The sequence below is a fragment of the Oryctolagus cuniculus genome, chromosome 21 (genome assembly GCF_051225735.1).
Source record: "Oryctolagus cuniculus isolate XC-2025 breed Fujian yellow rabbit chromosome 21, ASM5122573v1, whole genome shotgun sequence".
Classification (NCBI taxonomy): domain Eukaryota; kingdom Metazoa; phylum Chordata; class Mammalia; order Lagomorpha; family Leporidae; genus Oryctolagus; species Oryctolagus cuniculus.
The window spans coordinates 35,810,403-35,835,747 of record NC_142887.1 but is presented as its reverse complement, the minus strand read 5'-3'; the positions used below and the strand labels follow the sequence as shown (position 1 = coordinate 35,835,747).

General features: G+C 43.6%; 1 protein-coding gene across 1 annotated transcript in view; it reads right to left on the bottom strand.

Annotated features, from left to right (window-relative positions):
- Positions 1-17,759: 17,759 nt before the first annotated feature.
- LOC100350607 (uncharacterized) overlaps positions 17,760-25,345 on the bottom strand; it is a 31,752-nt gene continuing 24,166 nt past the window's right edge. Inside the window, exons 4-5 of the mRNA XM_070065971.2 lie at positions 21,166-23,710; positions 17,760-18,442 (exon numbers count right to left, since the gene is read on the bottom strand). Of these exons, the coding sequence (XP_069922072.1) occupies positions 21,972-23,710 (1,739 nt within the window). The 3' untranslated portion in view covers positions 17,760-18,442; positions 21,166-21,971. The remainder of the gene's footprint in view (positions 18,443-21,165; positions 23,711-25,345) is intronic.

The window sequence follows — 25,345 nt, the reverse complement described above, 5'->3', positions numbered from 1 at the left end:
CTCCAGAGCACCCACGTACTGGTGCATGCTACAATTTGGGGGAGACTCTCCCAAGAAATGAATCCAACTTAACAAACCGCAAGCATTTAGATGTCCACAGATGGCTATTCTGAATACCTTATTGGGGGCACAATTTCAAATCATTGGGGTATTACTGAACCCACACTCACAATGCTCCAGACCTATGTCTCCTGTTTATTAGATACGGTGAATACCATGTTCCAGAACTTTCCTATCCCAAAAGAGATAAAGTATTCTCACATGGCTATTGCCACACTCTCTGTAGCTATGACGTAGTTATTAAGCAAGAGATTGCCTTTAAAAAAAGATTTATCTATTAATTTGCAAGGCAGATTGACAGAGAGAGAGGGAGGGAGGGGAGATTTCCAGGGGCTGGGTCAGGCTGAAGGCAGGAGGCAGGGACTCCACCTAGGTCTCCCACACGGGTGGCAGGGGCCCAAGTACTTGAGTCATCTTTCTGCTCCTCTCCCAGGAGCATCAGCAGGAAGCTGGATCAGACTTTTTAAGAAATGTCCCCTGGAGGGCCGGTGCTGAGGCGCAGGGGGCCTTAACCACCTTCGACACTGGCACCCGTGTCAGAGTGCCGATTCCAGTCTCAGCTGCTCTGCTTCTGATCCGGCCCCTGGAAGAGCTCTCTCTCTGTCTAACTCTCTCTCTCTGTCACTCTGCCTTCCAAATAAATAATCTGTAAAATAAATAAACAAAATACAAATAATAAGAAGTGTCCCTTCCTATGAGCCAAGAATAAAGTGAATCTGAGAGTAGGGAGGAAAAGTAAACCTTTCATCACCGAAAGAATTCCAACTTTGCAGTAAGAGGGAGTGAGACACTACCCTAACACGTGAACTCTGCTGGCTCAAGTGACCGGGAGGCACCTGGCCACAGGAAGCTGTTCAGCCCCACTGCCACCTGCTGTGCCCACCGCTGGCCTTTAGACAACCTGTTAGAAGGTAAAGAAAGGTCATCTTATGTTCAAATTTCGCTGCCTCAGAAACCCTATCTTTCCCATTCTCTCTTTTCTTGGCAACTCTAGAAGCCCTTTGTAAACATCCTCCCTGAAAAGTCTCTGCAGATGTGTCTGATAAACTTCCAGTCGGGGAGAGTTGGAAGTCCTGGCTGAGAAGAGACTGGGTGGAGCCTTGAAGAGATCATTCCCTTTGGAGAGGCAGCTCAAAGCACCAAGCTCCAGCAGGGTCCCGGTGCAGCAGAAGGAGCACAGTCCTGGTCGGCTTGCCCAGGCTTTTTTTTTCCAGAACTCAAAGTTTGTGGCAGTCTTGTTGCTATTCAGGATGGAAGAGCTCAGACTATTGGTCTTAAATACACAAAATTGGGAAAGAAAATGCAATGAAACATTAAAAAAGACGTTTCAAGGGCTAGCTAACATGCAAACCACTCCAAAAACCAAAAGAGCTCATCTGGTAAAAATGTACTTTTACATTATATATATGAATTGTTGATGGGGCCAGTGTTGTGGTGAAGTGGGTTAAGCCACAGCCTGTGATGCTGGCATCCCACATGGGCACTGGTTCAAGTCCCAGCTGCTTCACTTCCAATCCAGCTCCCTGCTAATGGCCTGGGAAAGCATCAGAAGATGGCCCAAGTCCTCAGGCCCCTGCACCCTCGTGGGAGACCCAGAAGACACTCTTGACTCCTGGCTGCCTTTGTGGCCATCTGGGGAGTGAACCAGCAGTGGAAGATCTTTCTCTCTGTCTCTCCCAAAATAAATAAGTCTTTTAAAAGCAAACAAACAAACAAAAAATTTGGCAAACTCAAGTCTCACGTATCATCTGTCCATCTCTTCCTAACCCTCTTCCCTCACAGGTCAAAAGGTATGTGTCTGTCCACTGAACACTGTTGTTTACCTCCCAGATGAGGAAGCCTATCGAACGCCAGGCCTAGGGATCCTGGTGGGTTCTCACTTCCTCCAGCCCTGCTCTGATTTCTGCCCATTAGGATGCAGCCAGCGTCTTCACTTTGGGTGCTCAGCACCAGCTTCCCAGGGAACACTGCCAGAGAATAGAAGCTAGTTATTCCAAAGCGGAGGGGCTTCCTGCACTGGAGGGAGAGGGGAAGCAAAGGCCCTGATGGCCTTCCCATTCCGAGGCCCGAGGACCAATCCTTCCATCCCATCCCAGAGGGCCCCTTGTAGTTGAGAAGCAATTGGCACAGATCGGAAGAAACGCAACTTAGGTATTAATCCCTCCTTCCACCCAGATGACCAAACAACTCAGTGGGGATTGCAGCACTCTTACGGTTTGTAAGGTCGGATGCTGAGTGACTGTGGAGAACACTGAACTAGGTGATATTAAAGCAAAACAAATAAACGCAACCCCTCTTCTTTCAGTGGGATCTCTCTGGTGAGTCCTTGACTTTGAGCATTTAGATGATAGACTACACCTACTTTTTAAAATTAAGCTTAGGGTGGGTGCTTGGTGTAGCAGCTAAGCAGTTTAGGGACCAGCGCTGTGACGCAGCAAGTTAAGCCACTGCTTGCAGCGCTCGCATCTCATGTGGGCACTAGTTCGAGTCCTGGCTGCTCCACTTCTGACCCAGCTCCCTGCTAATGGCCTGGGAAAGCAGCATGGAAATGATCCAAGACTTGGGTCCCTGCACCCATGTGAGAGATCTGGATAAAGTTCCTGGTTCCTGACTCCAGCCTGACCCAGCCCTGGCTATTGTGGCCATTTGGGGAGTGAACCAGCTCGCTCTCACTCTCTCCCTCCCTCTCTCTCTAACTCTGTCTTTCAAATAATACATAAATAAATGTTAAAAAAAAAAAAGACACGGCTTTGCATCCTGTAGCAGAGTACCTGGGTTCAAGGCCCTGATCTGCTCCTCATTCTGGTTTCCTGCTCATGTACACCCTTGCAGGTGACAGTGACGACTCAAATACAGGGGTTTCTTAGTCCTGGCCTGCTGGCTGTGGCCTGGCTCAGTCCCGGCTATTTCAGGCAGTTGGGGAATGAACCAGGGAGCAGACTGCTCTCTGCCTGTCTCTTTCTATCTCCCTCTCCCTTGCCTTTCTCCTTTTTTTAAGATTTATTTATTTATTTGAAAGTCAGAGTTACACAGAGAGAGAAGGAAAGGCAGAGAGAGAGAGAGAGAGCGAGCGAGCTTCTATCCGCTGGCTCACTCCCCAGATGGCCGCAACGGCCGGAGCTGAGCCAATCTGAAGCCAGGAGCCAGGAGCTTCTTCCTGGTCTCCCATGCGGGTGCAGGGGCCCAAGGACTTGGGCCATCTTCTACTGCTCTCCCAGGCCATATCAGAGAGCTGGATGGGAAGTGGAGCAGCCAGGTCTTGAACCGGCGCCCATATGAGATGCTGGTGCTTTGGGCCAGGGCTTTAACCTGCTGTGCCCCAGTGTTGGCCTCTCTCTGTCTTTCAAATACATACAAAATAAATTAATTAAAATTAAGCTTTGTCAGGGGTATAACTGACATAAAACAGCTGCACATGAAGCATACAACTAAGTTTTGACACATGTGTGACACCCTGGAAGCCATTGTGGCAGTGAGGACACAAGGACACAAAGTCTCCTTGTGTCTGCTGCTGGTCTTTCTTGCCTCTCCAGCATCCTGTCTGCCTCTACCCATCCCCCAGTCCCCAGGCAGCGACAGATTTGCTTTACACGGCTGGAGACTCGCTTGCATGTTGTAGAATTTCATATCAGCAGCATGGCAGAGGCTGTCCTACTAGCGTGACTTCTCACACTCAGCATAATTGCTCCGAGTCTCACTCATGTTTTCTGTGGACAGCCATGTGCCTGCGTGAAGACGTTTTGGCCAGTGGTGGAACTCCACATGCAGCAGCGGTCCCCAAGAACCTGTCTCCTGGTGACATCCAAGACTGGGTCATGACTGGTGTCAGTATGTTCTGTGGTGCGTTTTCCAGAATGCATCCCGGTCCACTTTGTTGCTGAACCGTGGAGGAATGACTTGTAGGATCCAGCCCCTTCACGTATCCATTCACTTATTCACAGACATGTGCATTGCTTCCAGTTTTTTGGCTACTACAAATAACAACGCCTTGACTGTTTCATGTATGAGTGTTTGCATGCACATGTGCTTCCATTTCTCGGTGTAAATACCTACATGTGGAATGACTGCATCATACGGTAGGCGTATGTTGTTTTCCCAGATAGTCTGCACCTCAAGTGGTGTGTGAGGGTTCTGGTTACTTCAGATCCTTGTCAATGTTTGGCACTGTTTGGTCTGTTTAGTTTTAGACCTTCTGGGAGGTGTATCGCGAGTTTCTACCTCACTGTGATTTTATTTGCCTTTCCCTAGTGACCAGTGATGCCCATCTTTATGTGTTCTTGGTTGCCATCCTCAGTCTTATAGGATGAAGACTCTGTTTACGTCTCTGGCCCATTTTGTAAACTTTTTTTTTGTAGTACTGAGTTTTGCAGGCTCTTTATACAATCTGGAAACAATTCTCTTATCAGATTTGCAACTTGCAAATATCTTCCCCAATTTCTTTTTAATTTTTCTCCAAAGGTGGTTGTTTTTAAAGTACTTTTTTCTGAAAAGAAGTTCTTAATTTTGATGAAATCTTTGTGCTGTTGGTGGTGTGACTGAGAAATCATGGCTAACCCCAGGTCACAACGGTTTTCTTTTATATCTCTTCTGAAAGTTTTAGAGTTTTGGGTTTTACATTTAGATTTAGGACCTGTTGTGGGTTATTTCTTGAATATGGTGTGAAGTAGAGCCAAAAGTTATTTTTTAACTTGTTGTCAGATTATTTCAGTGCAACTTGCTGAATAGTTTATCCTTTCTTCACCATCATTCTCTGCATCTTTGTTGAGGGTGTGGGATCTATTTCTGGATTCTTTGTATTGTCCCATTGATCTATTTGTTTATTGTTGTAATATTGGTGTTGTTACACCAATATTGCACTGTCTTACCCAGTGAACTTTAGAATTAATCTTTAAACTAGAGTGTGTAACTTCTCCAACTTTGTTCTTTTTCAAATATGTTTTGGCTTTTCTATTTCTTTTGTATTTTCAAACTGGACAGAACAAGCCTAGTGTGTGACATCCAGAAGCAAATCTAGTTTTATGGAACTGTTTTAAATCACAATAGTTCTCAGTTTCTTGGCACAGAGGAGCCATTGATAGATACCAGCACCCAGCATCTTTACTTAAGAGCACAGTATATGGGTATCTTGAACAATGAGTGTTTAAGTAAACATAGAAGAAAGGAAGAGAGGGAGAAAGGCAAGCTTCAAGGAAGAGGTGAAATTTCATGGTAGAATTTTGATAAGCAGGAAACAGAACACGAGTTAGCTCTCAGAGAGAAAATGCAAAGCATAGTTACCAAGAATTCTGATCAGGTTGTAAGAAGGAGGACATGTGGTTGGTGCTGTGGCCGGGGAGGCCTGGATTCCACAGAGCAGTCCTGCCTCAGGTCCCAGTTACTTGTGGCTCCTATCCAGCTTCCTGGTTTATGTTACTGGGAGGTAGCAGATGCTGGCCCATTACTTGGGTTGGTGCCACCTACACGGGAGACCTGGATGGAGTTTCATGCTTCTGGATTTGGCCTGGCCCACATCTGGCTGTTGTGATATTTGGGAGGGAACCATCAGATGAAAGATGCCTCTTGGGGCCGATGCTGTGGCGTAGTGAGTAAAGCCTCTGCCTACAGTGTTGGCATCCCCTATGGGCACCGGTGCAAGTCTTGACTGCTCCACTTCTGATCCAGCTCTCTGCTGTGGCCTGGGAAAGCAGCAGAAGATGGCCCAAGTCCTTGGGACCCTGCACCCATGTGGGAGACCTGGAAGAAGCTCCCGGCTCCTGGCTTTGGATCGGTGCAGCTCCTGCTGTTGCTGCCATCTGAGGATGCTGTTGCAGCTATTTGAACCCGCAAATGGAAGATCTCTGTCTCTCTTCTTCTATCTTTCTGTATTTCTACCTTTCAAATAAATAAAGAAATCAGTCTTTTTTAAAAAGATATTTATTTCTCTTTTTCTGTCTCAACCTCTCTCTGTGTCACTCTGCCTTTCAAATAAATAAACATTTATATATACACGTAAAGAAAATGGGAGGCCAGCGCCGTGGCTCACTAGGCTAATCCTCTGCCTGTGCACCGGCACACCGGGTTCTAGTCCCGGTCGGGGCGCTGGATTGTGTCCCAGTTGCTCCTCTTCCAGGCCAGTTCTCTGCTGTGGCCAGGGAGTGCAGTGGAGGATGGCCCAAGTGCTTGGGCCCTGCACCCCATGGGAGACCAGGAGAAGCACCTGGCTCCTGCCTTCGGATCAGCACGGTGCGCCGGCCATGGCGGCCATTGGAGGGTGAACCAACAGCAAAAAGGAAGACCTTTCTCTCTGTCTCTCTCTCTCTCTCACTGTCCACTCTGCCTGCCAAAAATTTAAAAAAAAAAGAAAATGGGCTTCATTCAAATTTATATCATTAGTTGTTTTTTGAAGAAGAAAGGGCACATGGAGAATATAACAGAGGGTCTTGGAATCGTGTTTGAAGAGCTTGTGCCTGATTTGCTAGGAAGTGAAAAGACTTGCTTGCCTCTCAAGCATCCTGTCTGCCTCTACCCATCCCCTAGACCCCAGGCAGTGACAGATTTGCTTTACACGGCTGGAGACTTTACACAGGGAGAGGACTGTGATGGGGTTGAAGGAATTGCACTAACTTAGCCAGTTCTGGCTCACATCCTTGACCAGCTCAGTGGCCTCTCACCTGCTGGCTGCTGGGGCAGGAGGCGGGAGGCAGAGGAAGGGAGGGCAGGTGCTGCGAGGGAGGCTGACTGGCAGGGGCTCTAGTTTCAATGGAATGTTTTCACGGGCGTCGCCTTTCCCTTCCCAGAGGTGTGGATGAGCAGAGGTCCCTTGGACGTGTTTTTCTTGGGCAATTTTATTAGGTTTCAATTCAAAACACAGGATATGGGTATGGCTCTTCAAGGTTTAGTTTGAATTGCAATCCACCCTCAAAACATCCTTGAGGTTGGTTATTCAACACTTCTCTCCATTCAAATGTCTACGGAACAGGGATCTGTAGAGTGAATGCAAAAGGCTGAAGAGCCTTTTAGATATCTAAGCCATCCTCTTCCTCTCAGTGCTCTAGGAAGACATTCGGGGGAGAGAGAATAACTCACTGCCAGCAACGTCACTCAGACCGCAACACTGTCTCCCAGAGAGCTCTTCAGTCAGGAGACAGAGAGGTCTGTCCTGACTCGAGCACTGCCTGATGCGTACTGGAACAACGCACGACTCCCATCACTTCTGTGTGTCGATTCAAAAACAAAACCAAAACCAGCAATCATCAAAAGAAGAAACAAATCCTTCAGTGACAACCTGAGCCCTTCAGCTGGTGTGAGCATCTGTCCCGAGTGGCCCGGAAGAGCTGTTTCCTGCCTGTCCCCTGTGCGCAGTTATTGATAACACAGTTTCCATAAGCCAAAATGAGAACAGAAAGTGCCAACTATGTCACATAACATATTTAACCAACAAATCTTACGAAATTTGAAGCACAATGTCACTGCTCCTGCATCCCCTATCCTGTCACCCAGTGGAGGTCCCCCGAGCACCCTGAAATGTCCACATCCCCTACACCAGTACTGTGATGCTTCAGTAGCCACTCACTCTTTAGCAAAGAGTGAAATGTCTCCTCTTCCTCTAGCAAAAGAGCCCACGATGACCAGGCATCCCCGCCAGACGATGGCAAACGAGGTTTCTCCACTTAACACACTGCTGTCTCCAGTCCTCCCAACTCTGGCACTTAATCAGAAGCACAGTAACACTCCATGCTGACCAAGCAGGAAGCAGGAACTTAGTGCTGTATGGCAGATACGTGAAAAGCAAAAAAGCATTTAGTGCTGGGTTCCATGATAGGCACTTTAAATAATCTCAAGGTACTCATTACGGTAGCTCATGAGAGCATGTATTAATTTTCCCAGCTCACAAACAGATGTGAGAGCAGGAACTCAGAAATGTTTGAGGTCCTGCCAAATGCCAATTCACTGATAAGGAGAAGAATCAGAATTCAAACCCAAATGTGACAAACTCTAAATGGTGTTTCTTCTCTACACCATGCATTAAGTAGAAGGATCTTCAAAAGGATTATAGAAAGCACACATTATCTTTTTTTTTTTTTGACAGGTAGAGATACAGACAGTGAGAGAGACAGACAGAGAAAGGTCTTCCTTCCGTTGGTTCACCCCCAAAATGGCCGCTACAGCCAGCACTGCACCGATCCAAAGCCAGGAGCCAGGTGCTTCTTCCTGGTCTCCCATGTGGGTGCAGGGGCCCAAGCACTTGGGCCATCCTCCACTTCCCTCTCGGGCCACAGCAGAGAGCTGGACTGGAAGAGGAACAAGAACCTGGCACCCATATGGGATGCTGGCGCCAGAGGCAGAGGATTAGCCTATTGAGCCGTGGTGCCTGCCAAATTAAGTATTTCTCTTAATTCAACTTTCTTGGGAGTTGATGTCTTGTAATTTTTCTTAATATCCTGATTCAGATTTTCGTCCTGACTTTCATGGTAGGTCCTAATCAGGCCATCCATTTTCATGGTGACTGGAAGGCTCTGATTCAGGCATTCTTCCACCATCCATGGCTCTGCTCCTTGCTCCAACTGAAGATCAAGGCAGGTTTGGTCATGCAGTGCCCCAAGGAAAACGGGCTGCTGTAGATCTCCAGCATCACATCCTATACAGGATTTTCTGAGCTTTGCGCATGTTCTGTCATTTCTCCCAGGTGAAGTACACAGCCAGGTCATCCAATACTATCATCACCATTAGGATCAAAAGGAGAGATACGCTCAGGGCAGTCTTCTAAAGCAACACTTGTTTGAAACTGGTGACAGCTTCTGAAACTGATTGTGGAAAGTCCCAGAGGCATGTCCCCTTTCTTTAGGACACACAAGGAACAAAGCAGAGAGTGTGGGACAGAAAAAGTCTCCAGCATGTGCAACCCAGAGGAGGCAGATGAAGAGAGGCAGTAGCAGCAAATGGCAGGCTTTGGGTGTGTGCCCACAAACTCCTTGGGATTGCAGTCAAGCCAGCTTTTGTATACCTGGAGGCACAAAGTGACATTCTGGGTTAGGGCAGCACCTGTTGATAAAACAATCTTTAAAAAGCAACCTTGAGGGGCCAGTGCTGTGGCTCACTTGGTCACGTGGCTCACATCCACCTGCAGTGCTGGCATCCCATATGGGCACCGGATTCTAGTCCCGGTTGCTCCTCTTCCAGTCCAGCTCTCACTGTGGCCTGGGAAGGCAGTGGAGGATGGCCCAAGTGCTTGGGCGCCTGTACCCGCATGGGAGACCAGGAGGAAGCACCTGGCTCCTGGCTTCGGATCGGCATAGCTCCAGCCATAGCGGCCATTTTGGGGTGAACCAACGGAAGGAAGACCTTTCTCTCTGTCTCTCTCCCTCATTGTCTAACTCTATCTGTCAAATAAAAATTTTAAAAAAAAGCAACCTTGAGTCATCCCATCCCTAGATCCATGCTTGTGGATTTGAACTATGGTACTTTATGGACCCATGCAGGCCCATAGGCTGCAGCTGCATATCAGACCCCGACACTTGAAATCTGTGAAAATTTCTGCTCCCAACAAGAGGGGTATCTGTCCCACCAAGTGGAGAATCATGAAGCCCAGGCCACCTCTCCAACATCACACCAACCTTCACAAGCACAGACTCAAGTCCCAGAGTGATGAGGAAGCATCAGGAGACCCTTCAGGCCGGGAATTCTGTCCAGAGCACATGCACACATTAACCCAGAAAAGTCTTCCCAGGGAACTGCACTGCTGCTGTCATGGGAAGATGTGACTGCATTCCACAAGATGCTACGCATTTCCATCAGGAACTAAAAAGGGCTATATACATATTTCCTTAATAATCAGCTTCCTGGACAACATAGTAGTTGCATCAGAACTCAATTCTGCACCTATGACACCCATGGGAAAATCTGATTACTAATTAATTACTGGTTTGACAGTTCATGTTTTAAAAAAGTACCATGGAAGCATAAAGTGAAATACAAGAACATTTGATAACTTTATTATTTTAATTCTTATGAGTGTACTGCAAATATAGAACCCACATTTACTCACTACAGGTAATTTAGGATACTTTAAAAAACACCATTTTTCTATTTCTCATCACATTTAATTGTTACCTAACTTTCTTTTTAAAATTGTAATTATTTTTTAAGGATGTATTTATTTGAGAGTCAGATTTACAGTGAGAAGGAGAGACAGAAAGGTCTTCTATCTGCTGGTTCACTCTCAAAATGGCCACAACAGCCAGAGCTGGGTCATTTGAACACAGGAGCCAGGAATTTCTTAGGAGCTATGGGTCTCCTACATGGGTGCAGGGGCACAAGCACTTGGGCCATCTTAAACTACTTTCTCATGCCAATGGCAGGGATCTGAATTGGAAATGGAGAAGCCAGGACATGAACCAGTACCCATAGGGGTTCTGGTGCCACAGGTGGAGGCTCCTAATTTTCATTTTATGAGTTACTATATTGATTTGCCCAACATTGAGACATCCATGTTAGTTTGTGTGTGTATACAAATGTAAGTGTCTGGGGCCGGCGCTGTGGCACAGTGGGTTAATGCCCTGGCCTGAAGCACCACCATCCCATATGGGCGCCGGTTCAAGACCCAGCTGCTCCACTTCCTGTCCAGCTCTCTGCTATGGCCCAAGAAAGCAGTAGAGGATGGCCCAGGTCCTTGGGCCCCTCCATTCACGTGGGAGACCAGGAAGAAGCTCCAGGCTCCTGGCTTCAGATCAGCACAGGTCCAGCCATTGCGGCCATCTGAGGAGTGAACCATCAGAAGGAAGACCTCTCTCTCTCTCTCTGCCTCTCCTCTCTCTGTGTAACACTGACTTTCAAATAAATAAATAAACCTTTTAAAACAAATGTAAGTGTGTATACGTGTGCTCATGCATGTGCCTATATTAGACAGAAATTGTATTGAAAATACTGTGAGGAACACTATTCCTAAGTTCAAACACTTAATCCTCCTCATAGCTGCCTGCCTCTGAGGCAAGCACTGGGCCCCTTCCCACTGTTCTGGGATGAACCCTTTGTCCTCCAAATTCGTATCTTGTAGAACAAATCCAAAATGCAACTATATGCAGACAGGAACTTTAAATAGGTAATTAAGCTATAATTATATCATGGGGTGAATCCCCATCCAAATGAGTGATGTCCTTAGAAGACACTAGGGATGCACACAGACAGAGGAAGTACCGTGTGAGCACATAGCAAGATATTGGCTGATTGGAAATCAGGGAAAGAGGCCTCAGAAGAAAGAAAATCTGCACCTTGATCTTGGAATTCCAGTGTACAGAACTATGAGAGATCACCCCACCTGGGCAATATATTATGGAGACTCTGGCAAAATGCTACATTCTCACTTCTGCCTGCTTACCTGCAGAAGGTCCACGCAACAAGGTATCAGAAAAGCAGAGAGGTTGAAACCTATGGCCTTAGGTGCCTAAACACCAAAAAAAAAAAAAAAAGAAAGAAAGAAAGAAGAAAAAAAATACAAAAGATTAAATAAAACAGCTGAAAAATACCATATCTGGTGTTGTGACCCACCAGGTTAAACCAACATCACTGATGTTGGCACCCCATATCAGAGTGTCAGTTTGAGTCCCACCAGCAATATTTAAAATTCAGTTCCCTGTTAATGTATCTTAAAAAGCAGCAAAAGTGGCTCAATTTCTTGGGCCAATGCCAATCTTATAGGAGACTTGGCTGGAATTCCAGACTTCTGGCCTTGGCCTGGCTTAACCCTGGCTATTGTGGGCATTTGAGGAGTGAACTCATGATAAAAGATTTCTATATATCTCATATTTCTCTGTTTCTTCCTCTCAGTCACTGTGACTTTCAAATAAATAAAATGTTTTAAAAAGAAATGCATGGGGCTGGTGCTGTGGCAAAGTGGCTAATGCTGCCACCTGCAGTGCAAGAATGCAATATGTGCACCAGTTCAAGTCCTAGCTGTTCTATTTCCAATCCAGCTCCCTGATAATGACCTGGGAATGCAGTAGAAGATGGCCTGAGTCTATGGACCCCTGCACCTATCTGGGAGACCCCAGAAGAAGGCCTTGGCTCCTGGTTTTGGATCAGCCCAGCTCCAGCCATTACAGCATTTCGGGGAGTGAACCAGCAGGTGGAAAACATCTCTCTTTCTCTGCCTCTCTGTAACTATGCCTTTCAAATGAAAGAAAATAAATCTTAAAAAAAGAAAAAAGAAAGGTATTAGACAAGGTCTAATTAACAAAGAGAAGGTTATTGCCTCTTTCTTCCACATTTACTGCTCAATGTTGACTGTTTGTAACACTCATGTAAGTGGTACTTCATGGTGGACTATAATCTTAATGTTATATGTCATCTATTATGCGCTACATCTTATACCAAATAATATTTTATTCCATCCAATAATTAAATCAGTTGTCATCCATTAACAATGTGGTCAATATGTTTTGCAGTGTTTTATCAATATACTCTCAGCATATATACTTTTACCTTGATCAGCCATTGTATACCTCTTCAAGGGTACACATGGGGCATCTCAACAGACAATTATTCTTTACAATCTTGCAAGCCTATGAACTGTATCCACCTTACAACATAGAAACAGGTATTGTATCAGATTAATGACACCTCCAAGGGGATACATTTCACATTGATGAAGAATGGATAATCTGATACATTTTGGTAACAAGCTACCTTGCTACAAAGAACCTTAGAGACAAGACAATGTATGCCTGTTCATAAATGTTGATTAGTCACTTTCTTGGTGCTATTTTACAAATCAGCACATGATAAGTAGTCCTCTCCAACAACAAAGCTCTAAAATCAAAGTGAAAATCCATAGGCAGTGTCTTTATTGCTCCCACAGACCTATTCACATTTAGGGCCTCAACAACATTCTCTTATGTCTTCTTGGTTCTCCACATGACCTATGACTACCATTAGTTCTCAAATGCTGTGAAGTGAGAAACTCCCTCCCTTGAAACCATGATACCCACCAGTAAAACAAAGTACTGCCTACCTACTGCCCTGTCCTGGAAATAGATTCTCCTAAAAGCACTGAGCCTCTGAGTTTCCACACCTAGTTGCCTGTGACTTTGGCATTTGAAGCAACACACTAATATGTGAATATGACTACTAAGGCTTCCTTAATATATGGTAGAGCCAAACCCAGACTCACTGAAACCTCTAATGTCAGCTCCATCTGACCTGATGTCAAGGTATTACACATCGATAACCAACACCAATCAACAAAAGCTATTTAAGTGAAACTTCTCACCATTGTGCAAAATGTTGATCCTATTATGTTTGCTCTGGATATACATATATTAGTTTATAATTCAGGGACCCAAAACTTATATGTAAGCTATTTTATCAACCAAAGGTGACAAGCAGTGTGATATATATCCCATCAGTTTTGACTAATTCAACCCTTGCCATTGAAACATTCTGCAGTCAGTGATAACTAAGGCAAAAGTGGCCCATTATAGGATCAGCATGCAGACTAGTGATGGAGCCCCACATTGGACACAAGAATTTTCAATGACAGCCTGATAACCCAGTGACATTTGATTATATAAAATGACATGCTTTGAAACTCTTCTAGCTTTCCTTCTTAAGCCTCCACCCTGAGCCTCCTACTATTATTATCACAAATATGTATTTCCTGGATATTATAGACTGTTTATGTCTCCCACACGTAGGAGGCTACTTCAACACGTTTGTGGTAGATGGAACTAAAAACTATGTTTATTATGTGCTACGTGTTTTAATGCATACATATACTGCTTCTTTAAAATTTTCATAAAAATATGTGAAACTATGTGTGGTTTTGAAATTATTCATATGAAAATAAAGTTATCTTTCACTTTCATTTTCCCATTAATTTTTATAGTGTCTTCATATATAAGTCTCTCCCTTCACAGTGTTGACACTGTAGATGAAGTCAACGGAATTTAATCAGTGTTAAAAGTTAGCAATAAGAGTGTAGCCTTCTTGTTAGGAGTAGCAGCCCTGTAAGAAGTGGAAAGGAGTGCATCCTTACTCCCCTCTGCAGGCACAACCTGAGGAACCTATATGAAGACACAGTGAGAAACCATCAGTCTACAGAGAACCCTCACCAGAAAATAAGTAAACAAGAACCTTGGTATTGGAATCCACAGCTTTCAGAACTGTGAAAAATAAAATTAACTTTGTGTAACCAAGAAAATATGTGGTATTGTCCCATGGTAGCCTCCCAAATTTAAGACATTGGAGCACCAAATTTGAGTTATTTTTTCAGAAATACTTAAGCATGTGCAAGCGGTGTTGGATCCAGATAACGGTTTGCAGATTGACATGGTTTTAATGAACATAAAAGTAATATGAACAAAAAGTTATTCTGCTGTGGTCTCAGATGGGAATGAGAAACACGTTATGGGCAACTGGAAAAAAGACAATTATATAGGGAAACTTGGTTCTAGTCTTCTGTGGAGGATCAAACATGTGAGCCTTAAACTTACACATTCAACTTAGCAGAATTCTAAACCAAGGATTGACAAAATGGTGTGGTTCCCCTTAAAAATATAGTAAAATAAGAGGATTCCCTAGCCTTGGCAGCTCATGACAAGAGCCTCGGGTGATTACTGACATCATAAATAAGAGTGTCAATTGTTAAATCAACAACAGGAGTCACTGTGCACTTGCTCCCCTTGTAGGACCTCTGTCCTTAATGTGTAGTATTATGAGAATAGTAAAACTAGTCTTCAAACAGTACTTTATACTTTGTATGTTTGCATGGATGCAAACTGTTGAAATCTTTACTTAGTATACATTTGATCTTCTGTATATAAAGATAATTAAAAATGAATCTTAATGTAAAATGCAATGGGAGAGGGAGTAGGAGATGGAATGGTTTGCAGGTGGGAGGGTGGTAATGGGGGCAAGAACTGCTAAAAGCCAAAAGTTGTACTTTTGAAATTTATATTTATTAAATAAGATTTTTCTATAAAAAAGCAACCAATTTATTTTACCAACAACATTGCTACAACCATTACCAATAACATTGCTACAAGTATCATTAATTCACTTTAATGGGATAATGGTTCATATTTCCCTCTGAGCATAAGTTGTTTGAATTAATTCTTCTCTGATCAGTGCTGATTACACTGGGTTGCACTGCCACACCTTACATGAACTGGGGGTCAAAACTCATTGGAAACAAAATTTATGTCTCCATCTCTATGGTGTCCATTAGTAGTGGAATGGGTTTCACAACACCATTAGGGGCAAAGAAAACTCTCCTAAGTTTAAAACATTCTAACTAAATGTCCCCATGCCTTGACAGCTGTAAATGCCTAATTCTTATAGCCTTTCTTGGTTTTCTGACACCACCTCCCCAGTCTGTAACCCCAGCCCCCCTTCGCCTGCCAACCCTCAGAACCTTCTCAGGTATGACTGTGATTTTTTTGAACTGAAAATATATATCTGCAGTCAAACTCCTCTCTCCCCCAATTCCCTCAGTGTAATTTGTGAGAAGCTCTCCGTGAGCACATTCCTGAGTTCCTAGTAACTGTTTTAGAATTGGAATGATGGGGGTTTCTGGTTACAAAAGTATGAGGAAGGATATAACCAGGGCATCTGTGAGAGTTCTGAACCATCTGTGTCATTTTCTCAGCCTTGATTCAGGAGTGATGCAGCCAGATCGAGATGCCATTGTCATTGACAGCTGTTGGGGTGGTCAGGATGATTGTGTATGGCTCCTTCCAGAGAGGAGCCAGACCTTGGGTAGTGAACTTCTTTATCCACACTGAGTTCCTGGGTTGAAACTGGTGTACTGGATCAGTAGATGGCAAAGGTAAGGCATTCTAGATTTGCTTGTAGGCAGCCTTTTGTGTGGATGGCAAGGACCACAAAAGTTCCCTAAGACACAGTTATGGAGTTCAGCTTTTAGTTCTTCCCTGAGCTTAGGGAGAACAGAAAGAGGAATACCATAGATAATTTCATAAGAGGAAAATCCTTCCCACTAGAGGGTGCATCTGACTCTTAGAAGAACAAGAGGTCATAGAGTCACCCCATTTTCAAAAGTTATTAAAGTCATTATTAGAGGACCTATGAAAGGTGCTGTCTAAACCACCAGCAAGTTCCCCATTGAAAGAAGGCAAATAGAAGCTGACAGCTGGGACATGATAACAATCAGGTGGGCTAAGGCCTGTTGGGTATACATGAGGTCCAGACCTATCTCTTCACAAGGGCTATTGGAAGAGACATCCTAAGGGAGGTGTGAAGCTCCTTGGGGAAGGCACCCTGTTGACCTCATTACCTAGCTGGCCTGGGAGCAGACCTGCCCTGAGTAGAAGGCAGGCGGCATCCCTACAAGGAAATCTACAGTCCTGTCTGCAATGTTGTTGACCCTACTTGGCCTTCTCCTGAACAGTGCTGGTTACTTGGGAACCTGGGCTGAGTAAGGGGCTTATTTTTTTTCCTTAGAGCCAGCAGTATCTCCGGCTCTGACTCAGCACCCCTTTAACCCCTAGGGCAGTTCCATTTCCAGTGACCCAGCTCCTGGCTGGCAGAGAAGTCAGGGCTCTTCATAAGCTGACTTCTGTGTCCATCTGATGCCTGGATTTCCACAATTAACATGCCACTTGTGGTGGACATGCGTGTTGGGTCTCCTTGATGGCAGATCACTCTACAAGCAGCCATTAATTGGCCTGCCACCTATATTGCACCTACTGCTGCCTAGCTTGCTCCTCTCTCCTCATGGTTTCTGGTGAAGGAGACGATGGAGGCAGCCTTTAAGAGGATGCAAGTGGAGGGGTTGCTCAGTCCCATTCCTAACCCTTGGTGGCCCGAGCTAGAAATCTATAGTCACAGGCATGTTCTGATGGTGGTTCTTCTACCAGGTAGACAATGCCCATGAGGAAAGCTATGTCCTCACTTTAACATCAAACATGATGTCCACCTTATCTATAAAATTGGAAGTCATTGATTAAACTTTCTCTCCCTTCATTTGGTTTGAAAAGGGAGATTTTGCCAGTTTTCTGTGCCTATGACAAAGTAAACCTAGCTGTGAAATAATAATTTAAGCTCTCATTTTGGCTATGCAATTATTACAGAAAAATGATAGCCATCCCATTTATAAGGCCTAAGGTCATACTGTACATCCTGGAGAGTCTTTCAGTATAGAGTCAGTTTCTCATCTTGAAGAGAATAAAGAAATTAGGCCAAAAAAAAAAAAAAAAAAGTCACGCCTTCCCAGTTCACTTACTGGGAATGCTTAATATCAAAGGATAACTTAGCAGGCAGTGTTAGCTGTCAAATAACAACTTATGAAAACATGTACCAGAAGTTTCAGTGCTTCCTATACATTTCAAGACATGAGTATAGTATTTGGAAACATCATTTACATATCTAACACAACTGTAACTTCTTTGACCAGGAAACCCAAGTACAAATATGTCAATGATTTAAACATTTTAATTTCTTTCTACCAACAAATTAAAACCCACTGGTATAGGGATTTAGGTCACATGAACCTTCAATCAATTTAGCAGTTTAAATTGAGCAATCTTTTACCTTCAGCCAGTTAAAGCAGAGCTCTTTTTTTCATTTTTAAATTTTTTATTTAATGAATGCATTTTTACATAGATACAACTTTAGGAATATAGTGGTTCTTTCCTACAAACCCCCCCCACACACTCCCACCCCACCTCCCATTCCCTCTCCCATCTCCTCCTTCATTATGGATCATTTTTAGTATGACTTTATATACAGAGGACCGACTCTTTGTTTTAAGATTTTATTTATTTGAAAGAGTTACAGAGAGAGGTAGAGACAGAGAAGTCTTCCATCTGCTGGTTCACTCCCCAGATGGCTGCAACAGCCAGAGCTCTGCCAATCCAAAGCCAGGAGCTTCTTCTGGTTATCCCATGTGGGTGCAGTGTCTCAAAGACTTGGCCCATCTTCTATTGCTATCCAAGGCCATAGCAGAGAACTGGATTGGAAGAGGAGCAGCCAGGACTAGAACTGGCGCCCATATGGGATGCTGGCGCTGCAGGCCAGGGCTTTAACCCACTGCGCCACAGTGCCGGCCCCAAAATAAAGCTCTTAATAAATAAATTTTCCCATGTAGACATGTAATATGTATATGCATATAAAATAATATCCAAGGTTGAACAATAAAATGGTTTTAGCAATAGCTTCTTAAAATGTTTTTTTTTTTAAGATTTATTTTATTTATTTGAAAGAATTACAGAGAGAGGTAGAGACAGAGAGAGAGGTCTTCCATGTACTGGTTCATTCTGTAGATGGCCGCAACAGCCAGAGCTGTGCTGATCTGAAGCCAGGAGCCAGGAGCTTCTTCCAGGTCTCCCACATGGGTGCAGGGACCCAAGGACTTGGGCCATCTCCTACTGCTATCCCAGGCCATAGCAGAGAGCTGGATCAGAAGAGGAACAGCCGGGATTAGAAACCGTGCCTATATGGAATGATGGTGCTGCAAGCCAGGGCTTTAACCTGTTGCACCACAGCACCAGCCCCAAAATATGTTTTTTCTTTTTTTTATTTTTGACAGGCAGAGTGGACAGTGAGAGACAGAGAGAAAGGTCTTCCTTGTCTGGTGGTTCACCACCGAGTGGCCACTGCGGCCAGCGCACCACACTGATCCAAAGCCAGGAGCCAGGTGCTTCTCCTGGTCTCTGGTGCGGGTACAGAGCCAAAGCACTCGGGCCATCCTCCACTGCCTTCCCGGGCCACAGCAGAGAGCTGGACTGGAAGAGGAGCAACCGGGACAGAATCCGGCACCCCAACCAGGACTAGAACCCGGTGTACCGGCGCCACAGGTGGAGGATTAGCCTATTGAGCCGCTGCACCAGCCCAAAATATGTTTTTTCTTAAACACATTACCATCAATGATTAGAATTTCTTTCCCTATTAATAATCTGAATTAACCGTATATTTTCTAAGTTGGAACCTGTAATATTATTGGTTTTACCCGCTTACAGAATTGTACTAAAGTATTGAATATAATAGAGGCCAGGGAAAAAGAAGACCTTTGAAACTTGGAACTTAAAAGAGGGCACATTTAAACACAGAACCAACAATGCTTTAGCTTCATAAGCAGTAAATCTGATTTTAATGTTTGGAGAATACAAAATTATGGATGCCAAAAGACTTCAACCCTTTAAAAATCTCCATATTAATACAACGTGATCTAAATTAACATAAATCTCACTTTTGGTTTCTTTCAAGAAGTGTTGAGCTATTTTTCATAGATAGTTTGTGAAAACTGTTAACAACCCCAAAATTATTTTTCCACAGAATAAAAGGTGATAAGAATACCAAAAGTTACATTCATTTAGACACTTTATCTCTTTTGCCTTTACCCAATTTACATTCATCAGTTACACCTAGATGACTTAAAAATTTCTTCCACCTGGTCTCCATTCTCCTCGAGTGATCCTTCCAGATCCTAAGACTGCTTTTCTAGATTCTAGCTGGATCCTGACTCTCCCTTCCGATGTGAAGGAGGTGACCAATAATCGTGGACAATCATCCCAAGATGGGTGGTAGGTGTTAAAGACTGGCTCTAAGAGACTAATTAAAGCCAATTGCACTTCAGAAAAAGGAGGATTTTGCATTTTCCAATTATAGAGACTGCTTGTGGAGAACGGGACATAAAACACAAAGGTTAAGCCCCACGGCTTCCATCTACTGGGGGAGTTTCCCTCAAGGGGAGGATGCTCTTGCCACTGTGATATCTTTGTCTTCCCCTTTCCCATACATGGCTTTGGATATGAGGTGGTAAAACTATGGGCTGCTGTTATCTTTGTCCCCATCCCACTCTGCCCCTCCGATGCCACACTGGGGCTACACGAGGGTAGAGGGTCTGTCTCTTCCAGACTTGGTGGAAGGACTGGGGGTTTCATTGGTGGGTCTCTTTTAGTGACAGATTTGTGTCAAGCAACAAGAATATGTACTCCAGTTCTTAGGAAAACAGTACTTAACCAAGGGGCTGGATTCTAGATCAGGGCCATCCATTGGCTAATATATGGGAATTGTTCAGGGTTGCTGGGATTCCATCACAATATCTCAAATGGCTTGGATCAAGTGAGGATCAAAAGATCTGGTGTCCATCCAACCTACCCCAAAGGTGGGCCACTCAAGTTCCTAAAATTTGCTCAGGTGAGCTTAATGCCACAATCACACCTGTCCACAAAACCCTCTTTGAAATGCTGTAACATACACCCTAGAGGGGTATTGGCATTTCTAGGTCCTCTCCCTATTAAAAGTGAGAAGACAGGGGTTGTAATGATGAAAAGACTGATGAGCAAGACAGTTAGAACTATGAAAATAGACTTACTAGGTTGGCCACCCAACAGAGGCAAAATATGTGGCTCCTGGGGATAAGTTGGGAGCCCAGTGGCACTCACAGAGATCTGTGGAGACCTAAGGCAATCAAAACAACCATAATCCAATTCCTTAATCAGAAACAAGAATGGCCAGGAAAAAGATATAAAGAGAGATTACAGTGGATATGAAGTCCTGAAGAGTCCCCTGGTCATAATGGTCAGTAATCCAGGCCGGTAGGCTAATCCTCTGCCTGCGGAGCCAGCACACCGGGTTCTAGTCCCAGTCGGGGTGCCAGATTCTGTCCTGGTTGCGCCTCTTCCAGGCCAGCTCTCTGCTATGGCCCAGGAGTGCAGTAGAGGATGGCCCAAGTGCTTGGGCCCTGTACCCCATGGGAGACCAGGAGAAGCACCTGGCTCCTGCCATTGCATCCGCACGGTGCACCGGCCGCAGTGTGCTGGCCACAGAGGCCATTGGAGGGTGAATGAACGGCAAAGGAAGACCTTTCTCTCTATCTCTCTCTCTCTCACTGTCCACTCTGTCTGTCAAAAAATAAATAAATAAATAAAAAAGGTCAGTAATCCAGTCCCAGAGATGATCAAATGACAGAGGCTGGAAAGAATCAGGAAATAACTTCCTGCAGGGCAAAGAGAAAAATACAAAAATGACAAGACAAACAAAAAGGGCCAGTATGGCAGAACTGAAACAGGAGGCTCCCATTCCATTGTAGGTGGCTCATGGAGGGAAGTTTTGATCATGTCCAGTCCTCCACAGGAGAACTGGTTCCCAGTAAAACAGATAAGTGAGACTCACCTCAGGGGTCTCTGACTGACTCCTGAAAATGAAGAGAGGTCAGCAGACTCTGCCTTCTGGCTGTCAGAGCTTCCCAAGGTTGTCTCCCAGCCCTGGAATGTCTCAGGTGGTGCCTCCTTAGAGAACTCTCAGAGTACCCAGGGCAGAGAGGCTGCTGGCTGGTCAGTATCTGAACAGAGTGCTGATATACACAAACTTCCTGGGGCCTCCAAGTGTTATATTTGGAACAGTGAGTTACAGAAGATGCCAAATTATGGAGTCTTTATTTCTGAAAGCTCGCAGCTGCAAGACAGCATTACTCTCTGGTGTGCTATGAGGTATGAATTATGACAAAAGGCTTTTCCACAGTATTACATCCATGAAGTTTATCCCCCATGTGAATTTTCTAATGAATTCTGAGTTGATTTAGAGAAAAAGGCTTTTCCACAGTCATTACATCCATGAAGTTTATCCCCCATGTGAATTTTCTAATGAATTCCGAGTTGATTTAGAGAAAAAGGCTTTTCCACAGTGAGTACATTCATGAGGTTTCTCCACTGTGTGAATTTTCTAATGAATTCCGAGTTGATTTAGAGAAAAAGTCTTTTCCACAGTTAGTACATTCATGAGGTTTCTCCACTGTGTGAATTCTCTGATGTCTGCTGAGGTCTGACTTATACAAAAGGCTTTTCCAGGTGATTACATTTACGGGATTCCTCCCATGTGAGTTCTCTGATGTGCTATGATTTATAGCAAAAGGCTTTTCCACAGTCGTTACATGTATGAAGTTTCTCCCCTGTATGAATTCTCTGATGTGTTATAAGGTGTTATTTATGGCCAAATGCTTTGCCACAGTCATTGCATTCAGGAGGTTTCTCCCTTGTGTGAATTCTCTGATGTATGATGAGGTGTGATTTCTGGGCAAAGGCTTTTCCACAGTCATTACATTCATGAGGTTTCTCTCCTGTGTGAATTCTCTGATGTGTGATGAGGTGTGACTTATAGCCAAAGGCTTTTCCACAATGGTTACATTCATGAGGTTTCTCTCCAGTGTGAACTCTCTTATGTCCTATGAGGTGTGATTTCTGGGCAAAGGCTTTCCCACAGTCAGTACATTCATGAGGTTTCTCTCCTGTGTGAATTCTCTGGTGTGCTATGAGGTGTGACTTATGGCCAAACGCTTTTCCACAGTCATTACATTCATGGGGTCTCTCTCTTGTGTGAACTCTCTTATGTGTTATGAGGTATGATCTCTGGGAAAAGGCTTTTCCACAGTCTTTACATTCATAAGGTTTCTCTCCTGTGTGAATTCTCTGATGTGCGATGAGGTATGACTTACAGCTAAAGGCTTTTCCACAGTCGTTACATTTATAAGGTTTCTCTCCCGTGTGAATTCTCTGATGTTCTATGAGGTGTGATTTCTGGGAATATGCTTTTCCACAGTCAGTACATTCATGAGGTTTCTCTCCGGTGTGAATTCTCTTATGTGCCACGAGGTGTGACTTATAGCCAAAGGTTTTTCCACAGTCATTACATTCATGCGGTTTCTCTCTTCTGTGAATTCTCTGATGTGCCATGAGGTGTGACTTATAGCCAAAGGTTTTTCCACAGTTATTACATTCATGCGGTTGCTCTCTTCTGTGAATTCTCTGATGTGCCATGAGGTGTGTTTTCTGGGAAAAGGCTTTTCCACAGTCATTACATTCGTGTTTCTCTCCTGTGTGAATTCTCTGATGTCTTACAAGGTCTGATTTTTGGAGAAAGGCTTTTCCACACTCATTACATTCATAAGGTTTATTCTGCCTGTGAATTTTCTGATGTCTAATGAGATCTGACTTCTGGTAAGTGGTTTTGACACATTCATTACTCACACACAAGTTTTCTTGTATGTGAGCACTGTGATGGATAGAATGGCAGGATTTACAACTTAATGATTTTCCATAAAGTTTACAAGCATAGGATTTTGTCCCTATTTGTTGTCTCTGATTTATTGCAAAATGTGATTGGTAAGTGCCAGATGCTACAGACCTAATAGGCTCACCAAGTTTTTCTCTTTCGTAGGTGTGTTGGTGCTTACTGAGGTTAGAATATTTATGGAATTTTTTTTCTATTTGAGTTGCCTTTCCAACAGTGACAGACGATTTATTACAGGTCTCTAGCATATGAACCTTCTCAGATGTACAAAATTTCTCCATACTATTGAAGGCTTTCTCTTCATTATGTTCCAATGTCTGCGTCACAGACAGAATCTTGTGATGCTGACTAAGATGGTCCCAGCACTGGAGAGAGATCCCAGGTACTTTAATGGCATCAAATTTCCCTCCAGCTTCAAGTTCATCAGCTCCACTGGGCAGATGCACATTTTTAAATATATTGCATTCCACAGGTTTCATTCCTGAATAGTTTCCCTTCAGTTTTGTCATATGGCTTGAACTTGAATTAAGAAAAGCACTTAATTCAACACATTTGGGAGTTGATGTCCTGTTGTATTTTATAACATCCTGATTTAAATTTTTGCCTTTGTTTTCCTGGTTGTTCATAATTAGACAATCCCTTCTCATGGTAACTAAAATAAGAAAACATAACCATGTCAGTGAAGCATGTAACAATTTCTCCTGGCATAATCATCCAAAAGGAAGGAATTTACGCATTATCCAAGTGGCATAAGATTTAAACATAATGTATACAAGATACTTATTTATGACCACTACATGTTTTTTCTTCTTAATACAATAATATATGAATTTATAACAATAGATTTTCCAATGTTCAATCATGATATTGTTTTACTACTTAGTTTTCAAGTGTGGCAGAATGGGTTAAGGTAGTAAGATGTGTTAAGTCACTGCTTCGGATGCCTGCATCTCCAAATAGTACTAGTTTAAGCCTTATCTACTACATTTCCAATACAGCTCTCTGCTTATGCAAACTAGGAGACAGTAGGTGATGGTACATATGCTTGGAACCCTGTGAGACACTAGAGAGGCATGGGTGGAATTCTAGGCTTTAGGATATATACTCTGGCCCTAACTCTTGTAGGAATTTGGGGAGTGAGCTAATACAAGATCTCTTTGTCTTTCTATTCTCACTGTCACTCTGCCATTAACAATGATGAAACAACTCTATGAAATTTTAAAGAATTTAGAAATATTTAGTAAAAATATTCAGACATTGCCTAGCAATTAATTTTTCCCTGTGCTTTCTCTTGAATTTATTTGTATTAAAATGGTGTGTTTTGGTGCTTCTCTGACATTTCAGCCATAAAGAAGGGCAAAACTATTTCTGCATCATGTACTTGTGGGTGGAAAAGAATGAAATGTGTCTTTCCTGCAAGTAGGACCACATTGAAGAAACAATTTTTGAACAGATGGTTGTCACATGTTTACTCTTCCCAGGAAAACTGCATTTGTGAGATTTTTCAAATGAAGTCTACTTTTTCTGCAATCTATGACAGCATCCACATCTTCCTGAGGAAACATGACATCTTCAGCTTCTCAGAACTACAATAGGTGCAGAAATGTCCCAATGTACCACCTGGGATATACACTACCTATCACATTATCACATTAAAGAATTTGTTTTTGCGACCCAGGGGGTATTCATTCTTTAAAAGGTGTTTGCTAGCTCATTCTGAAATCAACAGTCTGGTTGCCTCCTCAATTCATTCTATAAATGCTCCTTTGTGATATTCTGACTTTATGGACAATTTTATTCAATTGTCAACTACCTTCACAGAAAACTTCACGTCCTATGCCTTTGTTATCTTTTTGGCTTTTTTTTTTTCCACAATGATACTGATAAATAACAGAGAATTCATACTTCAAACTCCATGCTTAAGCAAATCTGAGCCGCTCAACCTGAACACATGAGGTTGCATGGCCTTGGGACTCAAAATCTCATGACTTTCTTGCTCAGTCTAACATCACTTATTGTGTTCCTGTAAACATTCATGTTTCACTTCATGATTTCTGATGTCACAGCACAGAGGCTTGCTCCTGGTCATCTTTTAGCATTTACTTCTTGCTTGATTACTTAAGAGTCAGAGAGACAGAGAGTGAGACACAAAGAGACTGAAACAGGGTTGCCAGTCACAGGCTCGATCTTCTAATGTTCCCAACAACCTATCATTTGCTTATGTATCTGAGAGGCACAGAGATAGAGAAAAAGGGGAAAGAGCCAGTTCACATATATTGGTTCAGTC